This window comes from Carassius carassius, chromosome 46 (assembly GCF_963082965.1).
Source record: "Carassius carassius chromosome 46, fCarCar2.1, whole genome shotgun sequence".
Taxonomy (NCBI): domain Eukaryota; kingdom Metazoa; phylum Chordata; class Actinopteri; order Cypriniformes; family Cyprinidae; genus Carassius; species Carassius carassius.
In genome coordinates this window covers 7995944-8017311 of record NC_081800.1, presented here as the reverse complement: position 1 = coordinate 8017311, position 21368 = coordinate 7995944, and the positions used below count along the sequence as shown (strand labels likewise).

The window sequence follows — 21368 nt, the reverse complement described above, 5'->3', positions numbered from 1 at the left end:
TGGAACTCAGCGGACACCCCAAACAAAAGTAAAATTAAAAAGTAATGTAATCTTAGTACGTAACTCGCGTAACGTTACTTGTAATGCGTTCCCCCAGCGCTACAGCACCAGTGTAGTGCCCAGACTCGCCAGCAGACAGCGCCACTCGTCAAACTGAGCGCTGACTGACTGACTGACTGACTGCAGCCTCATTCACTACAGCAGGCTGCAGCAGAGATCAGATGTCGAGCATGGCCCGTGCTGCAGAGGGCGGGGGAGGAACCCTCTCCACTGTCTGCCTCAGACTCCAGCGGGACGCTCACAGACTCGGTGCAGTCTGCGCAGTTTGTGCCAGAGCACACATCTCACTGCTTTCACTTCCATTAGTCCAAACAATGTGAGGAACATGGCTGACAGAAGGTAAGATGGATCATTTTGCTGAGTTGTGGAGATACTGCTGTTGCACAAGCGCACTTCAGCTCAGTTTGCTGATCGATTGTGAATCGCGTGGGTAACTTTGAAATAGAAACTCTGTTTGTTCATTGTAACAGGGGTCTGGTTGTCAGATTATTGGGATGTTTTGATTAAATGAAATACAGTCTACATCAGATGACGCTGTTGCTGTGTTTATAAAGTCTTATGCACGGACTGTGATGTTCAAACACAAGTTCTCTGAGAACTGGTTTGAAACCGATTATGATGTTGCTATCCAATTTTAAATTGATTTAATTAGTATATAACTTAACTTAAGAACTGTCAGGGTAATTACATGAATGAGTCTTTTGTATCACTCATGAACATGTAAACAGTGACTTTACAAATGCAAAACTGGCAACAACTTTGACTGTGTTCTATTGTAGACAAGACAACATTTTATTTACAAAAATCGAATGGATTTTATTTTTGTAACGTTAACTGTTTGTTTTATTTTCAGAATTTTTCTCCCTGTTGCCTTTTTGGCCGGTTTCAGTGTTTTTTTGTTTTTAGCAGATTTATTAACAAAAAACGTTTCAGATTTTACTGCGTAATATCCTATTATCATATATCATATTAAGCATAATATCGTATCAAAAACACTCAAGTCTGTGATCCCATGTTCAATGTTAACCTTGTTATCATATTTATAATCTTCTCCTACTAAAATGATTTACATATCCATAGATTTAATATATGCATATATGCATATATATATATATATATATATATATATATATATATATATATATATATATATATATATATATATGATATCATCATGTAAACTCTTCAATCACATGTTGTCTTTTTGTCATTTCATCTTATATTTTAAGTTTATCAATAGTGGATGATTTAAAACCATTTTAAATAACCATGAGGACAAGTAATTATTGTAAACTGGATATTTGGTGAAATATCAGCCTAAAACGCACTTTGTACCCTTGACATTGAGCAAGATGCAAATAATGATATAATGATAATAACCCGATACATTTCACCTTGTTACGATTTATTTTTTTATTTTAGTAAGTATTAAGTATTACTTTTATTTTGTTTGTATTTTGCTTTAGATGGCACGATGCAGTTTATAAACACTTGAAGTCATTGATTGTCTGACAAAATATTCAAAATCTAATTTAAAAAAAATGGAGGACACCCATTTGATTGAATTAAATGTAATGGAGCTGCATTAGAATTGCATTGGGTGCCCATCGAAATACACGGAAGGAGAGTGATGCTAAGTTATGAGTAAAATAATATAGACACCTGAGCTATATTAATGTCAGAAAGTCTCTGCGATCCATATTAGATGTGCAGACCAGAGATGGATTGATCCTCGGGACAGATTGATGAGCAGATGCCATGTGGCTGTTGCAGGCTTGCCCAGTGTCCTCTTCCAGGTGTCAGCCTTAATGGAGTTAATAGAGTGGATTTTGACATGTTTTATTAATCATGTTGCAATGCCATATCCCTTTGAATTTTCAGAAGGCCTCCTCTGAAGCCAGGACAAACTCTGACAGCTTTTCTCAACTATTCAAATATTCACAAAGCCATATCTGGATGGAGTTACTATTAGACTGGAGACTGGAAGTTTGATAATGCGCCCCAATTGCTCACACACTTAATTGTCAATGCATTATTTTTTTTATGAATTAGTTAACCAAAGGAATAGTTCATCCCAAATGTATTGGTTTTTAATTGACACAAATATCTAATGATTTTAGATTAGATTGTAGGCAGTTTAAAATAGTTAAAAATGTATGTTGTGATGTCACATATCATACTAAAGATGCATTTTGTTTTACATAATTCTTTAAAGTGGCCTTTGAAGTCCACATCTTTTGAAGGATTTAGCCTCTGAATTGGGACACAAATAAAGCTCTCAAGTTGTTATTTGCTCACAATCTTCACTTCTGCTTTCAAATCTAATCAGTGTTTGATGTTAAATGTCTGAAAATGATGTTTGAATTTCTGAGTGAATAATTTCTTTAAACTTGAACTTGGAACAATTGAAATGATGTGACTTTTTCCATATGTTCATTCAAGATGTGTTTGGGGTTGCCCTGTAAATTTGCGTAGTAGCACATATAGGGCTGGGCGATATGGCCAAAGAAAAGTTTTCTAACATTAACCATTTGTGTTCCAGAGTAGGCGCTGTTTAGTGTCGCGAGTAAACCCATCTGCTCCAGTAAGCGCACACTGCACTATCGAACTCTTGTTATCGTTTCATCGCCCAGCTCTAATCACATAAAGAATTGTATTTAATTGCATTATGTGGTTATGTGACACATCTCTTGCTTTGTGCTGTTTACTCTGCCAGCAGATGGATGTTTCCCACCGCCAGGAAACACATGTTGGGCAGCAGACGAAAGTCTTACTCTATTGGCTCTGTGTTTCTATAATAGCGTTTAACTAACTTTGTAATTGCTTGAAAGAAATGGTGGAGCTCTTATTGGTTTGTGGTAAAGCCTTAATTACTATTTGCTTTTTGGATCTTCTTGGATGAAATTACAAATTGGCTTGGCACTGCTGGAAAACATCTGAGGAACACAAAATAAATGCCTCATCCCTGATGGAAACATCAAGATGTTTCTCTGATTGGGACCTCTTTTAAGAGGTTTTGGCTTTTTTTTTTTTTGTCTAGTCTAAATGTATTAATAAACATATTTTGTATGAAGTTGGAGTTTAGGAGTAAATCTTTCGGGCAGATGTTGGTTGTGTTTGCCGCTCTGTGCTTTAGGACTTAATATGGAATGGCAGAGAGATTTTTTAAATTAAATGACCATTTGTGATAGATGTGGGCCGGATCAGATGGAAAATGAGTTTGTGGGTGTGTGTTCAGTCCAAACTTGGCTCAGCTGTAACTGTAGGGTTTCTGTGTTAGATGATATATCTTGGCCTCCTCCGTTCACTTGTTTTATTTCTGGAGAGAGGCTCAAATACAACACAAAGCTGCCTGTCCCAATACTGTCTTCCCGGAGCTGAATGATTGCGGCAAAAATCATAATTAGTTCCTTGAAATTGTTTTTGGTAATTACGATTATCGCTATTTCTATTGAATAGTGTTTGAAGCAACTGCATGTCATATATTTATATGAAAATAAACAAGCTGAAAACACAAATTGAAAAACTTTTATTGCTTTTCCAGAGTATTAAGTCTCAACTATACATTGGATTGGTTTCTTCTTTAAATAAAAAAAGTAGAAGAACATGAATGGTATTATAATGTTATATTAAAACAATGGAAAAACCCTTTAATTAGAAATGAACCAATCTTTAGCACGCAGAATAACATAAGAGGACTTTGAACTTTGATTAATTGCCGCTTTGAATGCGATTAGGAAATCGATTAATTGTGCAGCCCTAAATCTTCCGGTTGGCCAGTTTAGATAACTCTTCCCAGAGGACATTTAGAAGACTTTCAACTGTTCATGGAACCTTAGATATTTCCAGAGAACTCAACTGGCAAGGTGTGTTTCTCAGTGTCACATGACCATATAAGGCAAATACTATTGTGTAATGATGATTATCATGATGATGATGATTGATTTCATTTTATTTTGTTTGTTTTGTTGGCTCATTGCTGTAATGAGAAACATGCTCCTACTCTTTCTGCTAACAATTAGTCTTGTATGAGTCAGTGCAAAAATATATTATGTTATATTATATTATACAGTATTATATTTTTAATATTATGTTTTATTAGTCTTAAGAAAGCCCTTCAGTTAGGGTGGTTTTGGGTTCATATGACTTCTGTCAGACGTGTTTCTTAGAAATCGTTTACAAAAGACATGCTTTTGTGATGAAATGATGAAAAATATATGTTAGAAATAATTTGAAACCACTTGATTGGTCAGTTGACTAGTTGGTTGATTAGTCATCCAACAGGACCCATCCCTAATAATTACACAAAAGTTAAATGTAATGAAAAAGGCAAATGATAATATACACACTATAAGCAATCGCTTTAGTCATAAAAGACTCTTTGTAAATCTTTTTAATAGTCATTGTAAATGAATGAAGAGCTCTGTTGAGTATCTCTTCACAAACAACACTAACACGTATGACCCTTACAGACTGTGTGTGTGTGTGTGTGTGTGTGTGTGTGTGTGTGTGTGTAGATGTCTTCATTGTCACACTAGACGTGCCATTCTCTCTGAGTCATGTTTTAAAGCCGCATTCGGTGGGTATCTGCTGAATATTAACCCAGTAGCGCTGAAGTAAAAGCGTTTAGCCTGAAGTGGCAGTCATTAAGTGCACAGTAGGGCATGTCTGCGGCTGTCTGAAAATAACTCCCAACCCCCACAGAGATGATAGGAAACTGAGCCAGACGCTCCAGCGCTCCAGATCTAACCCCAGCTCTCTCTATAGCAAGGTGGAGTTTTTTTTACAGATAGTGACTGCTGAAACTCTCTAAGAGGTTAAAAACGGACACGCGTCCGCCCGTTATAGAGAGAAAACGGAACTATTTTACAAAATGGTGATATCGAATTAATAAATATGATTGGATTTAAAAAGGGAAAACATAACAATTTTACAAATTGGTGATTTTAAATAAATGCATACAGTTTAATAAAACAAATAATGATAATATATATATATATATATATATATATATATATATATATATATATATATATATATATATATATATATATGTATGTATATTTTAATGAATTGACAATACTGAATGAAATGAAGCATTACGTTTTCCAAAAAGTAAGATAGTCACGGGTTTGTTGACATACTCTGAGAAACTTCGGTCTACTATTAAATAGGTTTCATTTAGAAATTACTAATAACTTTTACAAATAATTGCAACAGCAACAGTAAGTAACTCATTGAATTAAAAGTGACATTTTAAAGTAGAAAGACTGAAATAACAAAATCTTTATTTATTTATTTTTACATTGTGAATTCAAAATGGGTACTTTCTATTTTTTTTAATAAACGTCACTGGTCTTATTGTGCAATTCACTTTCATTATCCCCCACAAATCATCATCTGATAGCTGATTTTCGTTTTCATAACTAGATTTTTCCCTTTCTGGGGCGTTATGAGTTTTGTATGTTGTTTTGTAAGGTGTTTTGCTGAACTCATTACACAAGTTGAATGCGCTGCTTCGTGCTGTTTTAAAGGTAGCAGTGATAAATTGTGCTGTTGGTTGCTGTGAACACACTGAGTTTAGCATTGTTTTCAGGTCCTTCAGTGCTGATGTAAGACCAAGCAGAGGAAGTTTGATTGCTTGCTGTGAGCCAGCATATGAAGAGGCACAGGGACGCTTACATGTGAGTTAAACGGCAAGATATTGCCCTGTTTTTTTTCAGTGTGTACATACTGTAACATACTGTAAGAGACATTGGTGTTAGATCACCAGCCTTTCAGTTCTCAGAGGTCTTTGTGTTTCAGGAGTAGAGATCGACCGATATGGGTTTTTCTTATAGCCGATGCCGATGTTTAGAGTTCAGGGTCAGCCGATGGCCGATATGTGCTGCCGATTTTTAGGGCCGATATCTTGAAGTTTTCCCCTTCATTTCCCCTTCAGCAACCAGCAACATTTGTGTTTGGTATAAATGACACAGAACATCTAAAGTGCATTCTAATTTCAAATTTACATCGCAGTATGTTCATTACTAAAATAAAGTACAGTCAACCAAACATTTAAAAGGTTACACTGGTCCGTTTAAATAGACCGTGGTATACCGGTCCACTCTGCTGTTATGCCAAGGACGTTTTTGCTCATGTGAAGAGGATGATCTTTTCCGTCTAGTTTACATAAAAAAAAATATATATATATATATTGTAGTTTAACATTTAGATACATTGCGAATGTGGAAACATTTGGATATGCGCAGAACGAGACCTGAGCAATAACCTCCAAATACATCTAGTCAAACCCTCGCTCGCTCGTCCTCGTATGCACGCACGCACTCATGAACTCATGCGTCCCGATCGAATGCTCTGTAAATGCAGGATTTTTTTAAACAAATAGGCCTAGCGGAACGCAAAAATTCTAAATCGAATATTTTGCAGAACAGGATCAAACAAAAAAAGTACTGGTCATAATACTTGCATGAAACGTTTGATGTGAAAAAGCGGTTCACTGACTGCGCAGCGCAGCGCACCCACAAGCACCACAGTTACGTTTGGGATCATTTTATTTTTAATACTAGTGTCATTTGAAAACATTGCAATTGCGTTTTAAAATACAACAACGAGCACCACGAAACCATTTAAAGAGGCGCATGCAGCGGTCTCCTTGACGGGAAACAGTCAACAAAGTAACATGATCTAAAATGTATGGCGCACTCTTCATTTTATCAAATGATCACAATCACATCTATTCATTTTACAGTCCTGCTACTAGCATTTTATTCAGACTAAAACCCCTTTAATTCGGGTGAGAAAGCTTTTTTCCAAGTGGCTTTGAATATGCCGATGCCGATATATTTAATAATGACAAATATCGGCCCGATATATCGGCCGAGCGATATATCGGTCGACCTCTATTCAGGAGAGCCTGTAATGTACATACCAGTCTGTACCACCAAGTATCTTTTTTTTTTAAGTTGGAGGAAGTTCACCACATGCTCTTTACTTCGGAGGGGAAATACAACAGGGGAACAAATGCACACACACACACACACACCAGCCCGGAGGCTCACCTCTGTGTTTTAGTCTTTTAAATCCTTGTTGGAAAGCGTCATTTAATAATACTGGCAGAAAATAGTTTTTTCTTCAGTATCCCCTAATGAACACGAGACGTGCCCCATCTGTGCTAATGCACTTTTCTGAATCCCCTCACATGAACAGCCTGACCCATCTGAAACCCTCACACTTGCCCTTTGATCCACCTCTTACACCGGCCAGTCGCTCCATGCTGAAGTTCCTCATCCGCCTGATAAGAGTGGTCATGACCCCAGAGGACTGTGGTCTGCGCATTCCCAAACTTGTTTGTGTGTGTTCAGATTAAGGAATGTGCTTGAATCAGCATAACCTTTCACCTTGTGAAGATTTGCATGTTTAAATATTGTCAGAGAATGCACACACTGTGATCCGAAGAGTTGCACTTAGTTCTGGATGAAAATGCGTCTTTAACTAGTCAATAGAAAGCTCCCCTTTTCGTTCACAGTCAATATCCCGCTCTTCTATAATGACTTTGGCTAGATGATGGACTGATGTTGTGATTGGCAGCTGAAGGTCTGGAGAAATGTTAATATGTAAGGTATTGTACTGCACTGTTTGCTGAGTTAATATGATGATTTGACCCCAATGAGTGTCCACTTCTGGCCAGGTGTGTGATGAATGGGATAGTAAAGCCATAGAGGAAGTCATGGGAACATGCTCTTGAGCAAATGAATTAGGTCACTCTTCTGCTCCCATGCTGCAGTTTAATTACACAAAGAATGTGTTTCTTGCTTTGAAAAAAGAAAGAAACAAACAATCATATTGAAATTTTTGTAGGCAATTTTCATTTTTTCTTGCTTTTTTTAAATAAATGTATATTGTTTTGTATTAAAATTAATTTATTTAATTTTGTATAAGATATAATTATTAGAAATAGTTACCATCCAACTTGCTATAAATATTTTGTTGCAAAAAAAAAAAAAACATATTAAATATTTAAATATTCACATAATTTTACTGGATTGGACATGAATTAAAGGTTTAAAGGGGGAAAAAAAACATAATAATTTGTCATCTTTTACTCAACCTCAAGTTGTTCCAAACCTGTATGAGTTTCTTTTTTTTTCTGTTAAGCACGTGTATAAATTAGGGCTGGTAATTTAACCAGTTAATTAGATTAATTAATTATGGAGAAAAATAATGCATTAAAATTATTAACGCATTTGACGCACTTGCCCCGCCCCAGACCTATGTGTATCATCTGCCATTTCATCCAGTCGATTGATGACTAATATGAGGCAGGGCTCAGTAACTACTGTGTGATGGAGCCTAGAGAATATCCCTAAAAATCAAGACATGGGGCAAAATGCCCGTTTGAAATTTTGTCTCATATTTACATCACATAGTTTAGAAATATTGCACGAACTGTAGGCTACGTGCAATATCACACGAGTACAAATGTGATACTCATCTTATACGACAGTTCATTAATATTGAGTTATTTTAGACACAATGTTGTCTGTTTTGCTCAATTTTGCCAACCAAAATATAAAGACAAATCAGAACTGTTCATCCCCGAGCAAACCACGGCGGCATTTCATTTCTTAATCAACCTTTTGAACTATTTGGGTGAACCATTTGGCATGTTGGATTTGAAGTGGCGCTGCACAGACTAATCGATGTATGACATCAAAAGTACCGCGAGAGCGATTCAGAAGCACAAGGAGTCGTCTGCTCTCTAAGCTCTTGCGGTTCTTTGATGTCACACAACGATCAGTCTGATGGTGGTGACCTGCTTCAAGTCGAACAAGCCTAATGATTCAATGAATCATTCATAAAGAACCATTTACTTCACTCCTGAATGAATCAGCCATTTGAACGAATCAATTGAATGAATAAATGACTCGCTGATTTTAATCATTAAGACATTACCATCACCTACTGGCAGTTTTAGATTATTATTTAGAGTATCATTTCATTAAATAAATAATTTTCATAGTAATAATAAAATAAAATTAAGAAAATAAATTATTAAAGTTATAGTTCACCTAACCAGAAATGACAATTCTGTCATCATTTACTCACATGGTCTAAAAGAGTATATTTAACCACATCAACTCTGGGGACCCACCGGTGGGTCCAATATTGCATATGCCTAATTCTCAAAAAATCAAAATAACAGCTGAAGTGGTTAATCAATTTTATCAAACAAAATATTTTTTGCTGAACCTACTTTTTGTAATCTCAGTTTGATGCTTCGCACAACAATGACTTTAAATGATATTTTCAGAGTAATTTTTCCAAATTTGATGTGCGATTAATTATATTAATTAATTAGATAAAAAAAATGTAATTGCTTACCAGACCTACTATAAATAAATATTTTAAAGATTGTTGGTAACCAAACCAATGGTTGATGGTCCTCATTGGATGGGGAAAGAAATCAGTGGGGACCAGAAACTGTTTGGTTACCAACATTCTTGCCTGGTACAGTACGTGTTGAACATGTACATCCGCCACATCCACCTTTTGTGTCTTTTTTTTTCTATTTCTTCTTGAGGTTTTTCCTTTCTGATTGTGTCACAGTTTAAATGGTCTCCAGTGACCTCGGACTGTGTGTGAACTGGGGCTCAGCGGTGGAGGATGCAGGACACGTCTGACCTGTGCTCTTCATCCACACCGTGCCTCTTCCTTCCTGCCCGTCTCTGTTGGAGGAGTGGAGAGGTGTGGATTGAGTAGAAGAAAGACTAAAAAGGTGTAGGCCACAGTACCACAAATATAATGTAAATATATAAAAAAATTATTATTATATTTTAAAATTATATCATACCTTAGTGAGTCTAAAACTATAGGTCTGCTTCATCACAGATATATTCTGGAATATGTCCAGACTGGAATTGTAAGCAATATTGGAGCCATGTCCTAAGCATGTTCTCTGATAACTTGTGTAATGGTGCACATTTGGGTAATTCAAGTTTGAATTCAGCTTGCAACATTTTCTGATGTCATGAACCACGGTTTCAGGTTAAAATCTTTTTTACTGTTCTACTCAAGAAAAAAAGTCACCTACATCTTCAATGGTCTGAGTTTGTTGTTTATCAACCACTGCTGAATTTTGCAACAGAAGGTGCTGCCCAATGCATTAGCCTTTAACCTTCAGGGCAGGAATGTAGATCCGTGCTGCTCTGAGATCCCTAATCAGCAATCAAACTGGGAACCAGGCTAGATTCAATGACAAAGGTCGCCTTTGTCCGTGGTCAGGGAGTACACAGGCTTATGTTGGTATGCTAATTCCTTTAATTATGAGTGAGCCGCATTAGCTATAGCAACTAGCTAATTGCTTGAGCATGAGTCAACTCTCATAAACTGTGTGGAAATAAAAACTAAACAACTGAAAATACATCTGCGCTACTGCCAAATTAAGGTGTGTATGTTTATCCAATTTCAAGCCATACTGGCCTGCTGTGACTCTGTGGGAGTTAACCGTTATTTCACCAAGACTGTTAATCCAGCTGCCATTTTAAATTGGGAAAGGAAGACAGGGGTGGGTGGCTGTCGGTTTTATCAGTTGCTGTGTGCGTGAGGAGAGTGTGTGGTGTGAAGCTCTCTGGTGAAACTCTAGCCGACAACCCAACAGATGAAGTGGGCCCTTGCTCTGGGGCCGTGCTGATGGGATCTGACTCACCGTTTCATATTCTACTGCAGTCACCATCATCTCTCTCCAAATGTGTTCGTTTGTGACTGTCTGTCTCAGTTTAGATAAAGAAGTTGAGTTTGAGGTGGAAAAAACTGATGAAAAGACATGCTTCGTGTAGGCCCTTAGACATTGAGATGGGACATTGTCATTATTTGGAGGTTTTTCAAAGGGAATATAGATGTGAGTGTTTATTTGTTATTTTTATGGATAGTTTAAACAAAAATTTGCTGAAAGTTTACTCGACTTCAGGCCATTCGAGATGTAGATGAGTTTGTTTCTTCATGAGAACAGATTTGGAGAAATTTAGCATTCCTTCAATTTCTCACCAGTGGATCCTCTGCAGTGAATGGGTGCCGTCAGAATGAGAGTCCAAACAGCAGATAAAAACATCACAGTAATCCACACCACTCCAGTCATGATCTGTGCATATTTCTCTCCTGATTCGACAAGACGACGTTTTCATGTTATGCATAGAGAACTCATATTTTAGCGAATTTAGCACATATTTTAGCCAGAAGCAATGGTTTAAATTTAAAATTATGGATTTGTTTTTATCAGCTGTTTGGACTCTCATTCTGACGGCACCCATTCACTGCAGAGGATCCACTGGCGAGCAAGTGATTTAATGCTAAATTAATACAGGTTTGGTAATGAACCGTTATTTTGCTAGCAATGCTTAGATGGGAGTTTGAGCTGCGGTGTGGTAATCCATCATAATTCGGCTCTGTTGAAACCCACCGATAGTCCCTTCATGATTAAATCATGACTGGAATGAACTACTGTGATCTGTTGCGTTTTTTTCAGTCACTTTCTCTTTGATGGATTCAGGCTGAAAAGTGATGACTGTGAGAAAATGGCTAGACTCAAACAAATCGTCCGAAGGCACGGCTGTACTTCTGCAGCCAGGAATGACTGAATGTTCTGGCAAGATCTAGACGTCCTCCAGACTTTCTCTCTCTCTCTCTCTCTCTCTCTCTCTCTATCTCTCTCCTACCTCCCCTTTCGTCCTCAAACTCTTGTATTGTAGCTCATCCTCTGTGAGGCCACACCATCAGCAGTTTGGGCTCATCTAGAGGAAACACATTTTGTGTCAGAAGTGCTCTAGAAGTTAGTCACAATCTGTTCTGGTTTTAGTCATCCTCTTTCCTGCTTTAAACAGTCCCCTGCAGAGAGATATTCAGCAGTTTTTCATCTTTATTCTTCCCATCTCTCTCTCAGCATGCAGGCTTGAACTGTTGTCCAGGTTGGACGTTAGTCAGTGGTCGCTAAAAAAATCTGTAAAACACAATACACTGCATTAATATGAAGGAATTGTTGCAGGTGTTTTACCTGTATTTAGAATTTTGGGTTTTAGGTTTAATGGATTTAAATTTAGTAGACACACGCGCCTCTTATTTTCAAGGATTGATATCTGACAAACAATTCAGAATCCTCCACAGCAATCTCTATAAAGTGACTTTAAAAATACTTATGCAGTAATTCTGCATTCAGAAATGAGCCAAAACTGGTTGGAACTTTTTTACCGATATAAAAATTCTGGCTGATAGACACGAGCATTTTTTCTCCTGTTATGGGCTATAATAAAATGTTTTATTATTTTGCCAAACAGAGAGAGCGAAAAATAAAAAATAAATAATAAATAAATCAGTCGAAATCAGTCATTTTAAATGCCACAAGTGAACTTCATCGCCACAACTAATGTACAGTATGAAAAGAGGGGAAATTATTTTGAGATCTATTGAAGATTACATTGAAATGATATTTAATTATTTTCTTTTTTTAAGGGTTTTACCGTTCGAATACGGTAAAGGTTATCTGAATGTAAACAGGGGAAATTAGCAGCACAATTAAATATTACATATACAATGAAAAAAAAATCTCTTCAGCAAACAACATTTTTGTGTACATTTTCATTTGTATGTCTCAACAGCAGTTATTCTTAAAATGATGGAAAAGAGCATTATAACCATGAATATACTGTATAAAGATCTAATGTCACCACATCGTGGTGACGTGATCCATCCAGTTCATAATCATGCATTTAAAAAAGATTTATGATGAGAATCTTGACCTTTCCCAGTCCATTCCCAGACATTAACAGACTGACTAGGATGCATATACATTGCATGGCTACAACAGGTGGGCCTTTTCTCTTTTTGATCAAGCCGGGCACACAGTATTAAATTTCACCTACTGAATAAGCAGAGAGAGAGTTTCCTGAAGTACAAATATCCTCTGAGCCTCCCTGCTGGAGGCAGATGTGCTATAAGTCAGCAAATGTTAAAGTTATAGAGTTCACACCTGGCACTCTTCATCAAACAGGCGGTAATTAACCTTTATGATGACCTCTGTGTTTCTAGAGCGATCTGTTTAATGCACATGATCTTGCACATGTGCATGAGAAAGCTGGAGCATCAATCTTCATGAAGCTCATTCTGTGAGATTAAAGATAAATCTGCAATGGTATGATGTAATTCAGGGTTCATTTGCATATCCTTAAACACCTAAATGCATGTAAATACAATCCATATAGTGCATTCAGTCCTATGTAAACCACAGTGGAGTGATGCAATGAAAGATGCAGTATGGAAAACAGATGATGGCCTTTTCATGTCGTGAGATTATGTCCAGAGCATCACAAATGCTGTTGTCCATCATCTCCAGGAAACACAGGCTTTGGCACGGTACTGTTGACTAGATACAGTCAAACACTGATATATTAAGACCCGACTGGAGGTCTCTGAGAGATTATCTTGTGAATTGAGTATCATGTGAGCGTACATGTAAGAGACGGGAGGCTGTGAAGAGGTTCCTGATTGAATTGGCCAGAGAGTTTGCTGCAGTCTCACATCTAGCTGCATACATTTTTATTCCGTATGTTTAATCTGGATCACTCTGAATATTATATAAAGTATGAACATGTGGCATATGACTTGTGAATGTAACAGCTATGTATGTTATATAAGCGTATAAGAACATGGTGATAAATGCAGAAGTGCAGATGGCTTAATAATGATGAACATGATAATCAGAAGGTTGTGTGTTATAGGGTCGGGGTGTAGTATTTATTTCTGCTTTGAAATTGTGCTCGCAAAACACATAGTTCAGGTAAATGGGTAACATAATAGGAGTAAAGCAGGTAATAAAAAAAAAGCTTGATCACATATTAAATATTGACCTCTTATTTGATCATAGTTTAACATTTAAATAGCTTATATATATATATGTATGTGTGTGTGTTTGTGTGTGTGTGTATATTTGTGTGTATATATAAACTACAAAAAAAAGTTACATAAAATATATCTAACTATACACAGGCAATAAAGTACTATGGTATACATTTTCTAAGTAACTCGATGCAAAAAAAACCTGTGATTGCATATTAAATTATTCACACATATAATTTAATAACACTAAAAAAAAAATTTAAATTCTTTTAATTTTAATTAAATTAATTCATTGTTTTAAAAGTGAATAATAATAATAATGGTAATAATAATAATAACAACCACCAAATAATGATTAAGTAAAGCGACGTTATTTAATGACATTTATGGCAATATCACATAAATTAATATAATAATATAAATATAAATTATTATCACATTAAATTATTGAAACTGATGCAATTATTAAATAACATTTTAAATGGCTGATCAAATGTTGGTGGTGTTTTTGTCTTGTGAGTGTGTTTGTACAAACATCAGAAACATTAAGTGCTGCATTCTTTCTTTGTAAATGTGTAACAGTGAAGCATGTCAGAAAGTGCCAGATTAACAGACAGAATATTCTTAAGGTCCTCTGTATTCAGTTTTGAAAGAAAAGAGTGTGAGTTTCATTTTTATGAGCTTTATTTTAGATTTGGCATTTATGATCTGAGCATAAGGTTTTGCTCTATAAAAGGCATTTTTGTTGAGCTCTGAGTGTATTCTGTGTGTTAGTAGGTGAACGCAGCAGTGTGGCATTGAGCAACACTCCAAACTGACTTTTCATCTCGTACAACCCATTTGTTTTACAAGCGGCAGGTTGGTACTTGTGAACAGCTCCACCTTTTACAGAAAAACACACTCATGGCAGCAGCAGTCCAAATGGCTGGAGGTGATTGAATGGCTGCCTGTGGAGACATTTATTGGCTTTCACAGTGCTATGAATGAGCCAAGCCAGTAAGGGAGTGACAGAAGATCGTGTGTGTGTGTGTGTGTTTGTGTGTGTGTGTGTGTGTGTGTGTGTGCGTGTTTGTTTTTGTTGGTTTTTTGTTAAGTCAATATCTATGTTTACATGCACCCAAATATACCCTTTCTAATCTGATTAATGGCTCGGACTAAAAAGCTGTCATAGTTCTTCTGATTGAGATTGATCTGAATTCAGTTTCAATTGGATTGAAAGCCGTGGTGGTACAGAATTTAAATAAACTGATCTACAGGAAAACTGAATATTAACTAAATATTTTCTAGCAAAATCTCTTCCAACATATAGTAAGCTCTCTTTTGAGATATGTCATAAAGGTAAAAATGTCAGTTATGCTTGCGGTAACTTCAGTAACAATATCAATGCGGTTTTCTCTGGTTCTGACCGCATCATCTGGGTGCTAAATGCACATTTACATTTATCCATTTAGCAGACACTTTTATCCACATGTAAATGAATACTGGAATGTAAATGAATACTGGAATACATGCTGAATGGTGTCCAGGCTAGTTTTGGACCCCATTGACTTTGGACAAAAAACAAATGTCTTCTGTGTGTGTTGCAGAAGAAAGAAAGTCTTACAGATTCTGCACGTCAGCTCTAAGCTTGATCAATATTTATAGTGAAGCTTGCCTTAACAATTACTTCAAAACATGTTTTATCATGCCAGTAACATTTTTTTGCATCTTGAAATTTGAACCCAGCAAGGATTAGAGGTGTGTCCATGTGCCTCAGGTCTACTACTTTCTGTTTGAAAATCGCACACACACACACACACACACACACACAGCATTCTGACAGTGACACAAAGTTCAAAGTGCTCTGCTCTGGAATGTCATGCAGGTGTCCTTAGAGGTGAGCGAGTGGATCGAGGGATTGCCCTTCAGTCACACATGTACCCCAGTAAGCATTCGTCTCCGCTAGACCACACACTGCGCTCAACTCACACACACACACACACACACACACACACACAGCCTTCATAATCTGAAACTATCTGACATTCCAAAGCTCACACTCTCTAACAGAAGGTTGTTTGATCTTTCCTGTTACAACACAAAAATATTTCTTTTGATGATTCCTCCGGAGTCCTTGGCTTATCATTCATATGGCTATGGGTGTATGAATGCTGTTTACATAACGTAGTGATAGAGGAGTTTATGCTTGATTTGCACAACACAAAGTGTGTTAATATAGAGTTCAACGATAAAGCAGGGTGGTTTGATTCCTCTTTCTTTGAAGACACACAACATGCCAGACAATCGTAAACACTCAATAAAACCATCTTTCCAATATACACCCACAATACACACTTCTGACTGAATGTCATATCTTGCTATGGGAACAAAATCACAGGGCAACATCCGGGAAACCACCATTTAACCTTAATCTGACCTTTTAGCTCTATAAAGCCTACTGTAGCAAATTTCTAAGGCCTCAACATGATCAAAACGTTTCTTGAAATCCTGTTACACACACACATCTATTACATGCCATCTGTCACATGATTGATAGTCTCATTATATAAATGTCAGGGTTTGATACTAGATACTAGGGCTGCACGATATTGGGAAAAAGTGACATTGCGATATTTTATTTTTCTGCGATTATATATTGCGATATGAAATCTAATCTAATTTTTTCTTACAAACAAAAATGGGGTTAGCACACTTACATTCTCATTTTAAAGGATTTAAACATCAGAGTATTATTTAAATTAGAGTAAATTATTTGTTTGTAACTTTAGGATATGGTTTGAATTGTTAACCAAATTAACTAACATGAACTTACCACGAGCAATACTTTTGTTACTATATTTTATTAATCTTTGTTTATCTTGGTTTATAAAAACACAGCTGTTCATTGTTTGGTAATGTTACTTCACAGTGCATTAACTATGTTAACAAATACTGTACAACTTTTGATTTCAACAATGAAGGCTATAGCCTAAATGTTGAAATTAACAATGTTGTAGAAGTGCAGTTTAGTAATAGTAAATGTTAAATAATCTAGTTAATTAGTTTAATAAATAGAACATTATTGTAAAGTGTTACAGATTTTTTTTATACACTAATTCAGATGTCTTGTGAGTTCAGTGTTGGACAGGTCAGTTGTTTAAACCATTCATTAAATTCAATCAGTTCAAAGGAATCATAATTTCGCGAATTAGATGTGTACGGTATGCGTTGTGTAATTATCTATGCAGTTTAGGATATCGCACAAGATTTGACAACACAGAAAACATTTAATCACTGGATATTTTTGTTTTTTTCGACACCATCGTGTCAATTGATTTTGATTAATATGCGCGAGGGAGAGAGAGCAAGACAGCGCTCGTGTTGTTTGAAGACGGTGAAGGTGAGCGCGCGCGCACGCGGCCGGGGTTCACTCGCGCTCTCTCTCTCTCTCTCTCTCTCTGTCTCGTTTCCGTTTCCGGTGCGAGTGGACAGGTGTGTGAGGCTGAGTGGCTTGAGTGTGAGAAGTGAATGTGAGTACTTTTCCTTCCTTTTTTTCTCTGCTTGTAGGATTAGTTTAGTAATTGGAGTTTTTTTTCGTGTTGTTATTATTGAGTTGGGCCGTGTGTGCTGCTGTTGCTGTAGGCAGCATGGCGGCCCCGCGATCGCAAATTTTAAGCTCCCTCACACGGCGTCACGGAGTGAAAGTGGCGTCCGCGGTGACTGTAGAGGAATGTTGTTTGGCTGCAGGTGAAATGGTGGGACATGAGCATGTATTATCGGCCTCTAGAATGAACAGTGCCGTAGTAATCTTTCTTAGTTCAGTTGAAAAAGCTAATGAGCTAGTTGAAACCGGCATTGTTGTGGGTGAGAATTTTATTCCGGTACTCCCGCTTTCTATGCCGTCCAAGAAAGTGTTATTTTCGAACGTTCCTCCGTTTGTCAGTGATGAAACTCTAGTTAATATTATGTCACGGTACGGTAAAGTTGTATCACCGATTAAGATGATTCCAGTTGGATGCAAGTCTCCGTTGTTGAAACATGTGGTGTCTTTTAGACGCTATCTGTTCATGATCTTAAAGGATGATGAAGAGATTGATTTGTCACTTCGCCTCAAAGTAGAGGATTGTGATTATATTATTTATGTCACAACAGAGAAAATGAAGTGTTTTAGGTGTGGAGAAACAACACATTTAATTCGTTCTTGTCCTAACAAAGTCAATGATGATAGTGAGAAAGATGTGAATGAGATTGTTAAAGCGGGATCATCGGGTATTGCTGCGAGTGAAACCGTGAATACTGATAAGAGGATCGAAGACGCTGTATCTGAGAGAGTGAGTTTAGAATCTCAGGGAGTTGGCTCTGTTACTATGGCTGGTAAAAATGATCTTGTTAACACTGAAACATATGATCCTAGTGTACAGACAGAAATGCAAGAAGGTGATGATGAGTCTAATATGCCACAGTCTCATCAACATCTGGATAAAAACGAGACAGAAACAGAGCAAATTCATTTTAAAGTCCCGAATAAAAGGAAAAATACTGATTCTCCTCAAATTGCAAAGGCCATAAAGATAGACATTGGAAATACACATATTGATGAAGACATAGAAAGTGATAGTGAATCCTCTGATTCCAGCATTTGTTTGTCTCAAAGTGACTTTACTAGCAGCGGCTATGAAGTTGAGGATATTAAACTCTTTTTAAGAGCAACAAAAAATAGAAGAGGTGTGTGTGTAGCTGATTTTTTTCCCAGACACAAGAAAATTTGCTGACAAGGTCAGGTTTTCTATGTCTGAGAGTTTGTTCACAAACAAGGAGGTTTACCGGTTGAAAAAAATTGTGAGAAAGCTTTCATTAGGGGATAACAATGTTGACAGTGGAAAGATCTAACTTTAAAACCATGAAAGAGTATGTGTGTACACCTCTGTTTTTTTGTTTATTTTTTCTCTTTTTTTCTTTAATTATTTGTGAGGTAAACATAGCAACAATCAATGTTAATGGATTGGGAGATATAAAAAAAAGAGCTGGCTTGTTTGAAGAAATTAAACTAAAGAAAATAGATATTGCTATGCTACAAGAGACGCATAGTGATATTAGAAATGCCCCTGAATGGGCAGTAGAGTGGAGTGGGCTCTCAATCTTGAGTCATAATACCTCACTCAGTGGAGGAGTTGCTATCCTTTTTACAAAAAAAATGTCTCCCCATACATATCAGATTGACGAAGTCATTAAAGGAAGACTCTTGAAAGTAAGGGTTACTTTTGAAAAGTGTACTTTTGTTCTGATTTGTGTATACGTCCCTACCTCTGCTGTTGAAAGAATGGTTTTTCTAGACATACTTAGTTCTATTATACAAAATTGTCACGGAGAAGAATATCTTTTTTTGGGTGGTGATTTCAATTGTACTGTATCGAACTTGGATAGAAATCACATCGAACCGCACGCACCTTCTCGTAAACGCCTTATTCAACTTGTTAAAACCTATGAGTTATGTGATGTGTGGAGGCATTTAGAAGGAACCCAAAGACAGTATACTTGGACACATGTTCGTGACAATACGATTTCTTTAGCTAGGCTTGATAGGTTTTATATTTTTAATCATCATTGCAACATCATTAAAAAATGTTTAATCACTCCTGTAGGTTTCTCTGACCATTGTATGGTACAGTGTCATGTGTTTGTTAATTCAATTAAACCAAAGAGTGCCTATTGGCAATTAAACGCTAATTTATTAAATGATAAATATTTTAGAAAAATGTTTAAAATTTTTTGGGATGATTTTAAGACAAAGAAGGAAACGTTTAACTCTGTAAGGCAATGGTGGGACTATGGAAAAGTCCAAATAAAGCAATTCTGTACACAATATACTCTTAATATCACTGCTGAGACCTTTTTAAATGTAAGTATCTTGGAGGCTGATATCCTAAAACTACAAGAATTGGCTGAATCAACTAGAACCCAAAACTATTTTGATATTCTAGCAAAAAAGAAGACACAGCTGAATGATTTACTGCAGGTTAAAACACAAGGAGCTTTGGTCAGATCACGATTCCAAAAATTAAATCATATGGATGCTCCCTCCAGTTTCTTTTTCGGCTTGGAAAGGAAAAATGGACAGAGCAGAGTTATCCATGCTCTACGTTCAGAGTCTGGTAAGCTTTTGTCTAATCCTAAAGAAATTAGAAAGAGAGCAATCAGTTTTTATGAAAAACTGTACACGAACGAACTCGGAGCAGAATATGAGAGGGAGGATGCCTTTTTCGATGATCTACCTCAATTATCAGAAGAAGACAATGCAAAGATCTCAGGTGCTCTTGGAAGAGCTGAGTTGTTTAAAGCACTTCAAGGAATGGAGTCAGGAAAAGCTCCAGGAGTTGATGGTCTACCAATTGAGTGGTATAAGACCTTCTGGGCTGTCCTGGAAGAGGATGTGTTAGAGGTGTTGAATGAAAGCCTGGCTGAGGGCCGGCTACCTCAAAGCTGCCGGAGAGCAGTATTAACCCTCTTGCCCAAGAAAGGTGACCTCACTGATATAAGATGCTGGCGTCCCATATCTCTGCTTTGTAGTGAGTATAAATTGCTCTCTAAAATTCTGGCAAATCGATTAGCAGATGTAATGGATATTGTCATCCATTCTGATCAAACTTATTGTGTCCCTGGCAGAACGATAATTGATAATATTTCGTTGGTTCGTGATATTTTAGAGGTCTCCAAGATGCTTAATTTGGATTGTGGCTTAATCTCTTTAGATCAAGAAAAAGCTTTTGATCGTGTGGAACATTGTTACCTTTGGAAAGTTTTAAAATCATTCGGCTTTTGCCCAAAGTTTATCGATCTCATAAAGGTTCTTTATTGTGATATTGAGAGTCTTATTAAAATCAATGGTGGTTTATGTGCTCCTGTTAAAGTGAATAGAGGTGTTCGACAGGGATGCTCATTATCTGGAATGCTCTATTCCTTAGCAATTGAGCCCCTTTTACAGCAATTTAGAGCTCAGTTAAAAGGTGTATGTTTGCCAAATTGCAAAGATTATTTTATTTTATCAGCCTATGCTGATGATGTCCTCATAATGATTAATGATCAAGATGACATTGAAAAATTATTGAAGATATTATCCGATTTTAAGAAGCTATCATTTGCAAATGTAAACTGGGGAAAAAGTGAAACTCTTTTATTAGGTAAATGGTTGAGAGGAAAGCCAAAGTTACCAGAAGGTCTTTTTTGGGGAAGAACAGGTTTTAAATACTTAGGTGTTTTTTTGGGAGACGATTCTACTTTACAAATGAATTGGGAAAATGTTGTGGAAAAAATTAAAGGTCGCTTAGAAAGATGGAAATTTCTGACTCCAGCAATGTCATATAGGGGTCGTATCCTAATAATTAATAACTTGGTTGCGTCCTCTTTATGGCATAAGTTTGCATGTATTGATCCCCCCTCTCTTT

At 36.7% G+C, this 21368-nt stretch overlaps 1 protein-coding gene across 1 annotated transcript in view; it reads left to right on the top strand.

The window, feature by feature from the left end:
- Nucleotides 1-205: 205 nt before the first annotated feature.
- LOC132128922 (rho GTPase-activating protein 39-like) overlaps nt 206-21368 on the top strand; it is a 67756-nt gene continuing 46593 nt past the window's right edge. Inside the window, exon 1 of the mRNA XM_059540325.1 lies at nt 206-399. Within this exon, the coding sequence (XP_059396308.1) occupies nt 386-399 (14 nt within the window). The 5' untranslated portion in view covers nt 206-385. The remainder of the gene's footprint in view (nt 400-21368) is intronic.